Below are 13,682 nucleotides of genomic sequence, written 5' to 3'. Positions count from 1 at the left end.
GTTGACTCTAGTCATTTATAAGAAAGCGTATTGGTAAATTAGATTCCTTTTTAAAAACACTTTTTTTTTTTTTTTTTTTTTTGTACTTTTTTTTTTTCTTGTGCAGTTTAGGTTTTGAATGTTGCGCAGGACAGTAGAGGGTGAGTCACTGTTTTTATTGTTTGATCCTCCACCCAGTCAGACACACGAGACCAACAACCAACTATGCGGAAATAGAGAATAAAAAAAAATAGGAAATCTCGAGTTTATACGTATGTGTACCTTGGATGCTTATATGCACTCTAATTTTCTAATTTAGTAGAAGCACGAAGAGATTTATGTTCGGCACCTTTACCTGTGCTTCATCTCACAAACAGTTTTAGAGGATAACTTAGTTGTGTAAGTGAAACTTTTTTTTATGCAAGTGTACCTGTTTGTTTTAGTGACAGAGCTACTGTTAAAATGTAACATGTTACATTCAAAAGTTTTTATAAAAAAAATGTAAACAGAAGAAATACTGATATAAGTCCACATCAGCAGACATTAGAACTTGGAGGTTGCGTTTTTCACAATTACAAATGATACACTTGGTCAATATGGCTGCGTCTGGTGGCTTGATATCTTTTCACTTTTTAAGTTAATTTATTTAATAATACACGTTTAATGGAGTTTAATTTGTAGGTTTTTGTGAAACTAGATCAAAACAATACCAATTTGGGATATACCTTTCTCATGATTTCACTTCAAACATACTGTTTATATGTCTCTCTGTGTTGCTACTATACATACACAAACACTAGTTAATCTTTTCAAACCAGAGTACATCACAAAGTCAAACAAGCAAAACATAGCTATATAACAACTAATAAACAGAAATAGATGTGTATATTTAAGTGTTCTGTTGTGTTCCCAACATCATGAGATATTGACCCAAGCCTACATGATAAGCAGGTTTTCCACAGTCTCAGTTAGGGTGTATCCTGGTCCATAATTGCATGTGTAATTAGAAAAGCTCACACACGGAGAATGTTGACACACAGGTGTCGTCACTAATGTTTTATAAAGGCTCATCATTGACAACCTGTTGCTGGGCTCTCCTCTCTGAAGTTCCTCCTCTTATTATCTTTCCCCTGAAGTACGCACTCCCTCTCCTGCTCTCATTTACATTCTTTCTTCCCTCCTGGCTGATCGTGTTCTTGAAACCTGTCTGAAAACCTGTCGTGCTGGAGTCTAGATATACCGCGAGAAGGACAATTTAACTTTCAGGTAAAATTAAAATCACTTTGTGCTTTTAAAAAGTGTTTGCTTTTTCATGAAAACCTTTGAATTCTTGGATCATTACCATAAAGTGAAACTTATCAGTTGTACTTTCATTTTATGTTTTAATCACTGTCACCTTTCTTTCTGTTCCCACAGGACAGCCTGACTGACACCACTTTATGTGCTAACGCAATTAATCTTTGTTTGCCATCCTGCCCTCCACCTTCTTCACTAATCTGCAGAGTATAAACCCTTCACATCATGTCCAACCACTCCACCCAAAACATCCATGAAACGGCCTACTCCTCCCTGTTGAGAGGCCTGAGAGAGCTGAACCTGCGTGGCTCCTGCGTTCCCAGTGACCTGGTGCTGATTGGAGACCATGCCTTTCCTTTAGCGATGAACAGCCAAGGCCAGGTCCTGATGGCCGCCTCTCTATATGGACGTGGGCGGATCGTGGTCCTGGGTCACGAGGGCTACCTGACCACCGTTCCTGCTCTGGTAGAGAACGCTCTGACCTGGCTGCGAGGAGATGGATCTGACAACCTGTCTGTCGGGGTGCACAAAAACGTCAAGGCGGTTGCTGATAACCTCAGAAAGTCCAGCTTCCAAGCAGAAGTTGTGGGGGCCTTTCATGACAAACTGGGGGTTGGTGTGTATGTGACAGATGCCTACAGTGTCGGTGCTGACGCAAAGGATCTGGTGGCTTTCCTGAAAGCAGGAGGAGGAGTACTGATAGCGGGACAGGCATGGAGCTGGGCTGCAGATCACCCGAAGGAGAACACACTGCTTCAGTTTGGAGGGAATAAGGTGGCTGGTGTGGCGGGGATCTACTTCTCTGACCATCACTGTGAGGGAGAGAACCTGCCTGTCTACCCTCAGATCCCGTCCTCCTGGATGGCTGGACTGTGAGTGTATCCTCTATTTCTCTTTTACTGCACACTTAGAAAGGTTCCACTTTGCAGATCTGAAAACATCTCCACAGAATTGGCCCTCCTTATTAAGATAGCTTTATTCACATTTAAATGTTTACTTTATCATTAAAGCCATTTACAATTTTTTTTATTTATTTATTATAATAAATATGAGAGCCCAACTAATATAAACTCAATAATGACCATGATTATGACCATAAATCTATTGGTATCAGCATATATATTGGCACCATTATGAAAAAAAAAATTTCCAGAACCTTGTGGGGAAAAATATACTTAAATTTGTTTATAAAAGTTTTAATTTATTTAATTAATAAAATTATAAATTGTTTTATTTGTGTTTATGCATTTATCTGCATTTATTATATTCCCAGTCAAATTTACTGTTTCAATGCACTGATGTCAGTGTGGATAATAAACTGTAAAATATCCCACCTCTATTTCATATCTATGTTACGTGTCAAAAGTGTTCGATAACAACTTTTGAGGGATAATTGCAAAAAATTAGTGTCCATATTTGCTTGGTATCCCACCAAAGTGTGAAATTCACCTATCAGTCCACTTTGCTTCGCCTAAATGTGAGAAGTACACGCATGTATGACCAGGGTCAAGGCCTATGCAAGGCCAAACATGACACTAAAGCTGTATGTTGTGGTGGACTGATGGGAGCATTACCTGCTTTGGCATGATACGGAGCTGGTTTACAAATACTACATATATAGGATATATGCAAAGACATCGTCCGACATATCGTATCAGAATTATTTTTTTTTACTCCTTATCAGCCCCAAAAATCCTGTTTCAGTCAGGCTATAATAAATATGAGAGATTATCGTGTATAGCAAATAATTTTCCTATTCTAATCATATCAAAATAAATGGATGTAATCACTGTCCAAATAACTGTTGTTTGGTTAAAACACATCCACACTGAGCTGCCCTCTGCCTCTTCCTCCTTTCAAATACAGAATAGGGAAGGATTTTGAGGATGACTTGGAGTTCTTACTCAAGGGGGTTTCACAGTTTGAAATCCCGCCTGGAATTTTAGCTTCGGAGGTTCTGGTCCACGGCCCGCTAACCTTTCCCATCGGAACAACAGACGAAGGACAGGCGTTCTTGGCCGGAGCCTACTACGGGCAGGGACGGGTCATCGTGGTTACACATGAAGGACTTCTGAGACTAGAGGTAGAGTCAATCTTCAATACTGGTTTAAGGAAGCTTAAATAAGTCCATATGAACATATAACAACCAGCTCATATTGTGCCAGTACAAGCCTTGATATTTCATACAGAGCATGATTTAATTTGGACAGTAAATATGGTTATTTTCCATTCTTATGTTGTTACACGTTAAACTTCTGGCCAAGCTGTCTGCAGTGTGCTAAAAACTAAATGTGTGCGGATCTTTTTATGGAACTAACTTACTGCAATAATTCCTTTTATTGCAGTCAATGCTTCCATTTTGGACCAACGCCCTTCATTGGTTGGATGAAGGCCGTAACGGGGTTGTTGGTGCAGTGCAGGATCAAGCCTTCCAAGCTCTCAGCAAGTCAGGGATGAAGTGTGAGATTAGCAAATTCAGGGACGACCTCAGTGTTTTTGTGAGCACGGCGTACACCAACGACCACATGGAGGAAATTGTACAATTTGTCGCAGAGGGGGGAGGCCTGGTGATTGGTGGACATGCCTGGTACTGGGCCCAGACACACCATGGACAAAACCCACTGACAGACTTCGCAGGTACGATGCACCATAAGAATCTGATAACATTACGGAGTGGGAGGCTGGAGATCTGGCTGGTTCTGGTCCTGATAATATGACTTTCACCTGCCTGGCTTTGGTCACCTCTCAATTCAATGATACCAGCATTTAAATGATGTTAAAACAACTGGTCATAGAAGTGAAGAAGAGTGAAAGGGAGTACCAGGCAGCCACAGAGAGAAATAAAACTCTCCTGGTAACCTGCTGCTTCGACTGGCAGCTAGACTTTGAGAGGAAATGATGGGGAGTGTTTCAGGGAAGAGGGAAATATTTCAGACAGCACAGAACAGCACTGCCAGGACTGAGAGGAACCAGGCTGCAAGGATCCTCACAACAGTGCAGACTTAAATGCTGCAGAGCAGATTCAGGGTAACGTTTTAATGTATTGGTTAAATGTAGTTTGGAAACAGAGACAGTAGAGCTGGATAATGGAGGACCAAACCAAGACAATACCCACAAATGACACTCACAAGAAGAAGAAGGATCTGAAAATATGAGACCTGAACCACATTGTAAAACTGAAAGAAATATAAAGAATATGTCCTCCTCCAAGGGAAATATGAAGCATAGTTTTGTTTTTTTCCCCAGCATTTTACAGCCTGATCATGGCCTTTACTGTACATCTGGTGTTCTCTTTTGTTTTCCCATAATCCATAGTTTTTTTAGGCACTAGGAGCTACATTGCTCAGAATATGCAAGTGAAACCAGTCTGGGTGGGTGGCTGAGGAAACAGGCACAATGTTCCCCTGCACGAAAACAGGAAGCGGGCTTGGAGGATCAGGGAAAGGCAATATTAAGGAATTCACCAGAAAATACCAAGAAAGCGGCTTGGTGGTGGCACATCATCTAAAACAAATGTGCACAAAACTTTTCCCCGAGCGTGAATGTTTTTTGTGCAGATTTCCAGAAAACATTAAGTTACTTCATGAAGTCAGATGTCAGCGTTGTGTGGCTAAGATAGTGTGTAACCCTCAAAGCAGGAAAGCAGCCCTGAACGTGCAAAACTAAACTGAAACTAAAACATTTGGGACGAAAACTGACGGGACACACAAGAGATACTGTCAAAGGTGAATGCAACAGGGAATGTGCAGTATATTTGGTAACTTGTAATCTTCTGTACATGAACAGCAGCCACACAAGGGAAGATAATTAATCATGTGAACCACAGTTGGTGAGGATGTCAGGCAGGCACTGAGGACATCGAGAGGGCAAGTGGGGAATTACAGGATTTACGCACAAGAAAATATCCAGAGGCACAAGATATACCAAGGAGCATACTTGTGTGTTAATGATAGGTGACTGTGTTATATATTTAGCAGAACTGCATGAGATTTATAAAATGCTGAGTATCAAATTCACTTTTAAGCTTGGTCAAACTAAAAAATACTAGTAGTGTCTTTTTAATCCACAAACACAGTAGAGAAAGTCAGATTTGCTGTAATGTCTTTCAGGGAACAAGATCCTGAACAAAATGGGCTTGAGCCTGTTGGCGGCAACAATCAAAGCAGGTGTATTCAAGGCGCCGATACCCAGCCAGGCCATCAAGGACACCTACCACTTCCGGCACCTTCTGCACCGCTTCGCTGGTCACGTAAATGCGGGTGAAGAACTTAACAAGCACGAGGAGGAGTGTCTTAAAAAGCTGGGCAGCGACTGCGCCAACTACCTGCACATGAAGGCTCACGACTGCTCCTCCTACACACAGGTGGTGTCCACGCTCACTCACATCCTAATGAGGTCGGGCCTGCCGCAGGTAAGAAGACCAAACATTTTTCTGTTCTTCATCAGTCATTATACCACAGCTGTCAGATGTGTTAGAGGAACGTCTTTTTCTTTCAAGGTGAGTGACAGCTGCCCTGTGAAGAGCCCCAAAGACCACCTCCTCCTCAGCGTGGGGGTTGAGGTGTATAAGGTGTGCCCGGACCCTGATGCCCTCCTGCCCTATCTCATCAAGCATAACCCACTGATGCCAGTTGTCTACAACCACATTATCAAAATTAATGTTAATACAGCAGGTCAGATCTCATTGTCATGACTTCAACATGCGTGCAATATGTGAACACTACATATTTGGTATGCACAGCAGGAGTCAGTGTGTTGCAGTAATATCTGTACTGTGTGCGTGTGTGTTTGTATATATCAGGAAAGGATGAGTGGATCAGTTCAGGTCTCTACCTCTCTCCCGGTATGAAGACCTACATTTCCATTCCACCAGGGATTGTCAACAAGGGATGGAAGGTACTGTACACGAAATCAAATAATGAATGACTGCATTGCCTTTCTGATAATGTGGTGGTCCAAACCCCTAATATCAATCCTAGTCTTACCTCATCCAACTGCAACAGGTCCCAAAGCATTTACAGACAGGGCCTGTTTCATTTAGTGGATCAGCCCAAACCCAACATCTGTCCCACCCCGTGTGGTGGCAGCAGACCCTCTGCGGTGGCTGTCAATATTAAAGGAATGGCAGCACAACCCACTATTTAAATCAGTCTTATCCCCACCCCTGTGACAATCTCAGACCCCGCTGACAGCAGAGATCTACCAGTGGCAGCAGCAAAATCACACCAACAACTAGGTCAGGGTGGACTGCCTGCGATGACCCAACTCTGACCCCATTATCTGTCCTAACCCTCTGCAGGCCTGGCCTGGCTTTTTAAGTGCAAATCCCCAGGGAACAAAATGTCACCAAGACATCTGGAAAGCTTCTTTGCAGAGTCCCGATCCACTTGCTCTTTAATGCTCGGGTGTAATTTTCTTCAAAATCCCCAAATCCAGGAAATAAAAACTACTTTGTGTCAGACACTACAAGTCACTGAGTCATGCACAGCTGTCAATGTAACATCCACTTATCCATCTTTCCAGCCTCGCATCCTTTTATTTATGGTACATACCATACTTACGAAGCAGTAACACATATTCAATGTGTCCTCAGATTCAGATCGGCTGTCAAACAGATCATCTGAAGGCCACAGAGTTGAAGAGAGCACCGTGTGTTCATGAGCGATTTCCTGTCACCTCAGAGATGATGCAGGTGTGGAACCTGTGGGGGGGACTCATCTACCTGGTGGCCCCACCCAAAACACAGGTGGAAGGGGTGGAGGCCACCGTACAGATGGCTGTACCTGCACCATATTATAAATCTGGTGAGTCTGTGCTGCGTGGATGGTCTGTGTAATAGGAGATAAATATGGTTATTTTGGGGGCTATTTTCAGTAGGTTGCAAATTTGTGTGAAAAAAACAACTATACTTTTATTTTGAAGTCTGTAGAGATATCTAATGCTGTGCTTTTTTTTTTTTTTTTTTTTTTTAAGGATACATGTCTTCTTGTGCAGTGTGTGTGCTACAGCCGTTTTCTGCCCATGTTGTCATTATAGTAAAGACCAAAACTGAAGTCATCACACCAGTGGTCAGGATTTGATAAATCTGACTTTTTATTTCATGCATTTCAATGTAGATTCTTGAAACTTGATGAGCATCCCCCGATTAAATTTGTTTGAAAAGCATGTATACCTCTAATTCAAGCTAGGACTGCATTTGTATTCAGTTGGATTTTGTAGAACTTGTTGTTTCACTTTTTTTGTTGATGAGAGGCTCATAAATGTGGGTCCTGCAGCTGGACCTGTTCAGAGTCACTGGTTTAAGTGTTCTTCTTAAATAGCTCACATGGTTTGCTTAATCAGGGCTACTGCACCACCACCATTTCATAGTTCAGAGTGTGTTTACAAGTCTTGGCCAGTAATACTGCAGATGTAACACATTGTGTAAAATCTATAAAACCACAGGCCTTTTTGGACAATTAATTTATATAAAATGCATGTTTTTAATGGACCTGTTTGCAATCTGGCTACTGACTGTGTTTCTGTATTACTGTATAATATCCTCAATGAATCGAGCACTTAAGGTACAAATGATTCCTTATTATGAAGATTTCTTCTTGGAGATGTAGATTTTGAAGTACTCTTCCTGTAATGGGACATTTAACAAGATAATAAAATTATAATCGTTTGTTCCGTTTCAAATCCACCCATTCATTTGTTCTTTTCAGGTGTGACAACAGCAGCCGAATGGTCCTCGCTGCGCACGGCTCCTTCACCGTGGGCGGAGTTGGAGTTTGACAACATCATCCTCACCGTGCCGTCAGATGTCGTTCGGAACCTGGAGCGCCCCGATGAGTTGGCGGTGCATTGGAATGACATCATGAAGGCCATAGCCGACCTGGCTGTCATACCGCACAAATTTCCTCGCAAAGAGCGTTTTGTAGCGGATGTGCAGATTTCGCATGGTAAGTTTGTTTGTATCTGTTTACACCTGCCTCTTATTTTCTTATCCTGTTGAAAGTTTCAAGGACATGAACCCTGTCCCATCTCATGCTAAGTGACAGGCAGGGCAACATGGACCAGTCTGTCATAGAGCCATTGACATTTATACCAATTGAGAGTTTCAACAAATCCCAAATGCCTCACCAAATGCTTAGTGCTACGACTGTGTGTAAAGTGCATACAATACACTGGATATTAAAAATACATTACCTGAACCTTCATGATATCCGGTGCAGACTGCATCATGAAATAGAATAAGTAAATAAATGAGGAGTTCTATAACAGCCCTCGCTAATATGCAGCTTGTGTTTTGTTCTCTGCTATGATTGGATATGCGTGTTCTATGTTTCTCTACAAAAGCAATTACTACACCACTGTTTGCATTCCCATGTCTTCCAGGTTGGATGCACGCAGGTTATCCCATCATGACGCACAAGTCCACAGCAGCTCAGCTGGTCAGCATTCAGCATGCTAAGACTGCAGGCCTGTGGGGCCCGATCCACGAGCTGGGACACAACCAGCAGAGAGGCTGCTGGGAGTTCCCGTCTCACACCACAGAGTGCACATGCAACTTGTGGTCCGTGTATGTGCATGAGATGGTGCTGGGGATCAAAAGAGCACAGGTGGAGTAAATCTGTTGTGTCTTTGAAACCAACGGTTAGAGAGGTCAAGTCTAAGGTCGTGTTGCTTCACGTGAAAGACAACTCTTCTTCTTTTATCCTATGACCAGAGAATGTTTAGCTTTTCACTGGGATTACAGTATTTCACAGACTCATTTCATGTTGTTCACTGCAGGCTCATCCAGCTATGACTTTAGAAAACCGAAACAAGCGAGCGGAGGAGTACGCTAAGGGTGGCAAGAATTTCAGCTCCTGGGATACGTGGGTGGCCCTGGAGACGTATATGCAGGTGAGAGAATAACGCTCTGAGCTGAAATCACATTGGAGTGAAGGAACATACTCAGATAGCAACAATGCAGGATAAAAAAAACCAAAGAATTTATTTTCAGATTTTCCTTTGTTCTCCTTCGATGTAGCTCCAGGACAAGTTTGGCTGGGATGCCTTCAAGAAGGTGTTTGCTGCCTACCACAGCATGAGCAGCTTTCCTGAAGACAACAAAAGAAAGATGAACCTGTATGCTGAGACTTTCTCCCAGACCGTGGAGATGAACCTGACTGGGTTCTTTAATGCCTGGGGTTGGCCCATAGACACAGCCACTGAGGAGAAACTCTCCAGTCTGCCTGCCTGGAGTGATCACCCCATGGTCCAGTACAACTAAAGTACTGCAGATTAAAGACCAGAGACATATTTTAAAACTATATTAACGGGAAGTAAGTTACAATACTTTGTCTCTGTTTTGCTGCAATAATGACTAGATACACATTTTTGATTTGAAATTGATTATCGTTATCTTAGTGGTGGAAATACAGCTAAATATTTAAGAACCAAAATACCAAAAACCAAAAGTTTCTGTCAGGTAGACTAGACTTTTAAGATTCCTTAACAGTGAGGTTTTTACTTATTTATTTGGTTGTTGTTGTTTTTTTTTTTATCCTTTTTTGGGGATTCATTTTTGCTTTTATTGGACAGTTGGTAGTGAAGGGGCTGACACAAAATATGAGATGAGACAGAGGATATGACAAATCACACAGGTCCTCAGCTGGCATCAAACCAGACACAGTGCAGTTCCGTTGCATGTGCTTAAATCATTCAGCTACCAAGACTCTCTGACAGTGAGATCTGTTTCATCTGAACCTTCGCCATCAATACTTCTGCAGCGGTCGGTCAGCTCTCATTGACTCAGAGCTACTTGATTCTGCTTCTTAACCTGTACTTGGCTCTTGAACTGTAACTGCTGCCTCACACAGGGGCTTGTTTCAATTCTTACTGTACTGAGAAACAATAAGCCAGCTGGGCTTTATAAAAAGACACGTCTGTAATTTTACTGCACTGATATTTGATTACTGTCAATGGAAAATAACAAAATTGTCTCAGTAGGTGTCCTCCAGAAATAAAGACACTATCAGACATTTGTCTAAATGCATTATTTCAGGCGCCACACCCACAAAGTGTTTTGTGCCAACTGATGAACAGGTTTCTTGTCCAGTCACACAGGGTACACCCTGACTGTGACTAACTAACACGTATGGTACACGTGTACTAACTAACACGTATACTATGTGGTACTGGTATACAGTGTTGACAGGTAGATTTTGAAGTCCATTCTGTCGGTTGATTAATGATTTTTCCACTGATCTCGACCTCAATAGCCTCATTGACTGGGCTGGATGACTGATCTCCCTCCTCTTATTGTCTTCATTTTATTCACTGAAATTGTCCCTCCGGTTGTTGTTCTGATTTATTGACGCACTCCTGCTTTCCTGTTGAAGTATCAAGTAAATGCAAAACTATCTTGTAGGTTGCAAATTAAATAATAAACACTCAAACTGTCAGTGTCATGAATAAGTTATATTTTAGTTTATTTCTATGGAGAGAAAAACACTTCATACTGTAACTCTGAAAGTTGTGGCTCATCTTTTTGATAAGACAAGAAAATTTGTGTAATTTCTTTATTCATTCCCAGACTGCATTATTACAGTCAGTGATTCAAGCTTTGTCGATAAGACTGACACTTCATGGTTTTCACTTAATTATGTTGATATCTGTCTTTACTGCCAATGAAAAAGACTCCAATAAAAAGCCTGTTTTTAATCGTCAGCCTGTTTTAATCATCTAATCAGTGTTTAGGGAGGGGCGGAATAAGGAATTCATTAGTCTTAAAGCTGTTAAATGGTAACAAACACCATGCTGACAACAAAGTGAAACATTTGTTTATTATATTCCTGCAACTGAATCCATACCAAAAATATGTTCTGGTATTTATCCAAATATAAAAAAAAATTAAAAGCTAAAAATTTAAGTAGTAGCAGTAGTAGGACCTGAAATTCTTTTTTCATCATCCTATGCTAATCCTTTAGCTAATCCTTTACTCGCTGCAGTTGTTGTAAAACAGCTCCCCTACTGGTTGATTGGAGAACTGCTGCAGGAACTCTCCCAGTTTGTCCAGAGAGAGCTTCTCCACCCGGTTCTCCTCCGTGTTCCTGACTGTGGCAGCGCCACTCTGGACGGGCCTGTCATTGTTGTCCACACAGCAGTAGGCATTCCACAGATAGTCGGGGATGTTGACTCGCTTCACGTTGTTTTTGACGATCCAGTTGTCTGCCGAGGGGACGGCACCAACCAGCACGAAGGCCTTCGAGCACTTGTCACGGAAAAGGTCAGTGAGCTGGGACTCGTGGATCCTCCAGGCATTCTGGTTCATCTTGGGGTTCTGAGGAACCACATTGGTCAGGGTGAAAGTGGCGTTGCGACCGGGAACTGCCAGAGAGAGGAGTGACTGATTAGTTGGAGCCACAATTACAAGGTGTAAATACATTGCAAAAGTAATCTTGAAGATATTGCTTGCTGTACACCATATTTCTCTGGTTGTACCCAGCCTAGAGGCTGCAATGACAACAAACATCCCATCTGCAAACTGTGATTCAGAAATCATAAAGTAATACTTTCCATGCTTTTGTGTTACAGATGAATGTGAAGCGTGGCTGCAAAGCACAGAAAATGCTGTCTCTTTTCCTTAATGTGTCTCAGAACAGTATTCTTAAAGACATAATCTATCTCAGAAACTTGAGCCCCCAAAAAATAGATATATTGTGTGTGCAAATTTCAAATTTTCTCCTAATATCAATTTTATGATGAATTTGCTGGATATGCCTGATGGTTATCATACATTTGTTTACTTTATATTAGTTCATAATGAACTAACTCAAAAGACATGTAGGTGATTTCGAATGGTGCATGATGAAGCAGGAGAATCCTGCTCTACATTTTAGATTGCAATAATCAATGCATTGCATCAGAGCTCTCAAGTACTGTAGTGCCACCTGCTGTCTCTGCTCCCAAAAAACAGCCATGTTCAACCTCCACTACCTGCGTGGTGTCCGTTGGGGTTGAGGTGACCACGGTCGAAGCCAGAGTGAGTGTAGTCTTCATTCAGAGCTTGTCTCTCTCCAAGGTAGACCCCAGGGTGGTCCTTCCCCAGCCAGTAGCCATCCTTCATCTCTGCTTGCCAGGACATATTTACCAGCTGGGGCACATGAGAAACTCTGAGATATTAATGTGCAAACGGTTTAAATGATGACAATCCATGATGCAAATGGCTCAGTCCTTACAATCCAAACTCATCCAAAAGAACAAAAACAGCACATTAAATGCCTTAGAGCTCTCCATACCTTTGTATAACACCCATTCTGATTATTGTGAGCACATTAAATACTGCACTCAGACAGTACATACAGTACCAACCTGAGGCTCCACAAACCACCTTCTCTCCCTGCCACCTCCGTTGCTGGGCTGGAATTGGTAGGCAGAGTAAACAGCAATGCGATGGTTGGTGTCATACAGGGTGGCAAAGTGGTATCTGATGGTGCAAAGGTTAACAATAGTGATTGGGAGACTATAGGTGCTGCTATGGAAAACGAGGACCAAGGAAACAGTGCTAAAAAATATTAGTTGCAATATTAGATCAGACAGATTTTCTGAGATTTAAATAAAGGTGTATGGAAAAGATACCGTATATAAAGAGCCATCTAACTACCCTTAGATGATTACATTATAGTGCTGCGTATACTGTAGCATGCAGGTGTAAAGTATTATTTCTGCCCATTAATTACCTGTTGACAAAGCGCTGACAGAGACGGGCAGCACCGGATGTAGAGGCCCCCCACTCCGGCACCTTCTCTTTATAAAAGTACTTCACACAGTCCGGCACATCCTGCCACAAAATAACACAAGTGAACCTCCTACACAATGCACACATTTAAAGTTACTTAAGTGTGTGAATGAACTGAGAAGAGAACGCAAACCTCAAAACGTTCCACAACATCTGCATGAACAGAAAAAAGGAGCAGGAGAAGAGCGCATAAAGTTTCCAAGGGGTCCATTCTGGATAAAGAGTCCATTAGAATTAAATTAAAAACAAATAGTAGAGTTTTATTTAACAGGGCAGTGTGTGGTGAAGAGCTCGACTTTCACAGCTCAGGAGGATCAGTTTGTTTGAGCCATCTGTGTTTGTGTGTGTGTATTTCCACTCACCTACTGGTGCACCCGTCTGTCGCTACAGTTTTCCCTGAAGAAACTGACTTTTATATGACCTCTGCTCACCACCTCTCCCCCAGTTTGTCCTCTCCTCGTACCTGAACTCCTGTTAGTTAACATGTAATGTTTGCATGGGATGAGGCAGGATTTGGCAACCACATATTGCGATGTCGGCGTGAGTGGGTGTGTAAAAATGGAACAATGATAAAGAAATGCTAAAATTAGCACCAGTGGAATATAATTTATGGAGGATATGTGACAACATCCTGCAT

The 13,682-nt window shown here is 42.0% G+C and overlaps 2 protein-coding genes across 4 annotated transcripts; one reads left to right on the top strand and one right to left on the bottom strand.

Moving 5' to 3' along the window:
• Positions 1-105: 105 nt before the first annotated feature.
• On the top strand, positions 106-10,974 carry LOC138618808 (TRPM8 channel-associated factor homolog). 3 transcript variants are annotated; one of them, XM_069694928.1, is made up of 13 exons: positions 106-140; positions 1,214-1,245; positions 1,396-2,147; positions 3,142-3,358; positions 3,621-3,912; positions 5,385-5,686; positions 5,774-5,948; positions 6,077-6,171; positions 6,869-7,079; positions 7,983-8,219; positions 8,656-8,879; positions 9,052-9,165; positions 9,293-10,974. In XM_069694928.1, exons 3-13 carry the CDS (start codon positions 1,501-1,503, stop codon positions 9,533-9,535), a joined length of 2,757 nt encoding a protein of 918 aa, XP_069551029.1. In that variant the 5' UTR covers positions 106-140; positions 1,214-1,245; positions 1,396-1,500; the 3' UTR covers positions 9,536-10,974. The 3 variants fall into 3 exon arrangements, with proteins under 3 accessions (XP_069551029.1, XP_069551116.1, XP_069550941.1); XM_069695015.1 differs by lacking the exon at positions 106-140 and having other exon boundaries at positions 909-1,245; positions 1,482-2,147; XM_069694840.1 differs by lacking the exon at positions 106-140 and having other exon boundaries at positions 909-1,245.
• LOC138618971 (endonuclease domain-containing 1 protein) lies at positions 10,956-13,330 on the bottom strand. The gene is made up of 5 exons (XM_069695143.1): positions 13,179-13,330; positions 12,987-13,087; positions 12,619-12,733; positions 12,244-12,400; positions 10,956-11,634 (listed from the first exon to the last, which is right to left on the bottom strand). Exons 1-5 carry the CDS (start codon positions 13,272-13,274, stop codon positions 11,243-11,245), a joined length of 861 nt encoding a protein of 286 aa, XP_069551244.1. The 5' UTR covers positions 13,275-13,330; the 3' UTR covers positions 10,956-11,242.
• Between the last annotated feature and the right edge of the window lie 352 nt (positions 13,331-13,682).

The sequence above is a fragment of the Brachyistius frenatus genome, unplaced genomic scaffold (genome assembly GCF_029030835.1).
Source record: "Brachyistius frenatus isolate BFR_SWC_R1_liver_20210118 unplaced genomic scaffold, ASM2903083v1 Contig_1, whole genome shotgun sequence".
Classification (NCBI taxonomy): domain Eukaryota; kingdom Metazoa; phylum Chordata; class Actinopteri; family Embiotocidae; genus Brachyistius; species Brachyistius frenatus.
This window is presented reverse-complemented; position numbering and strand designations above follow the sequence as displayed.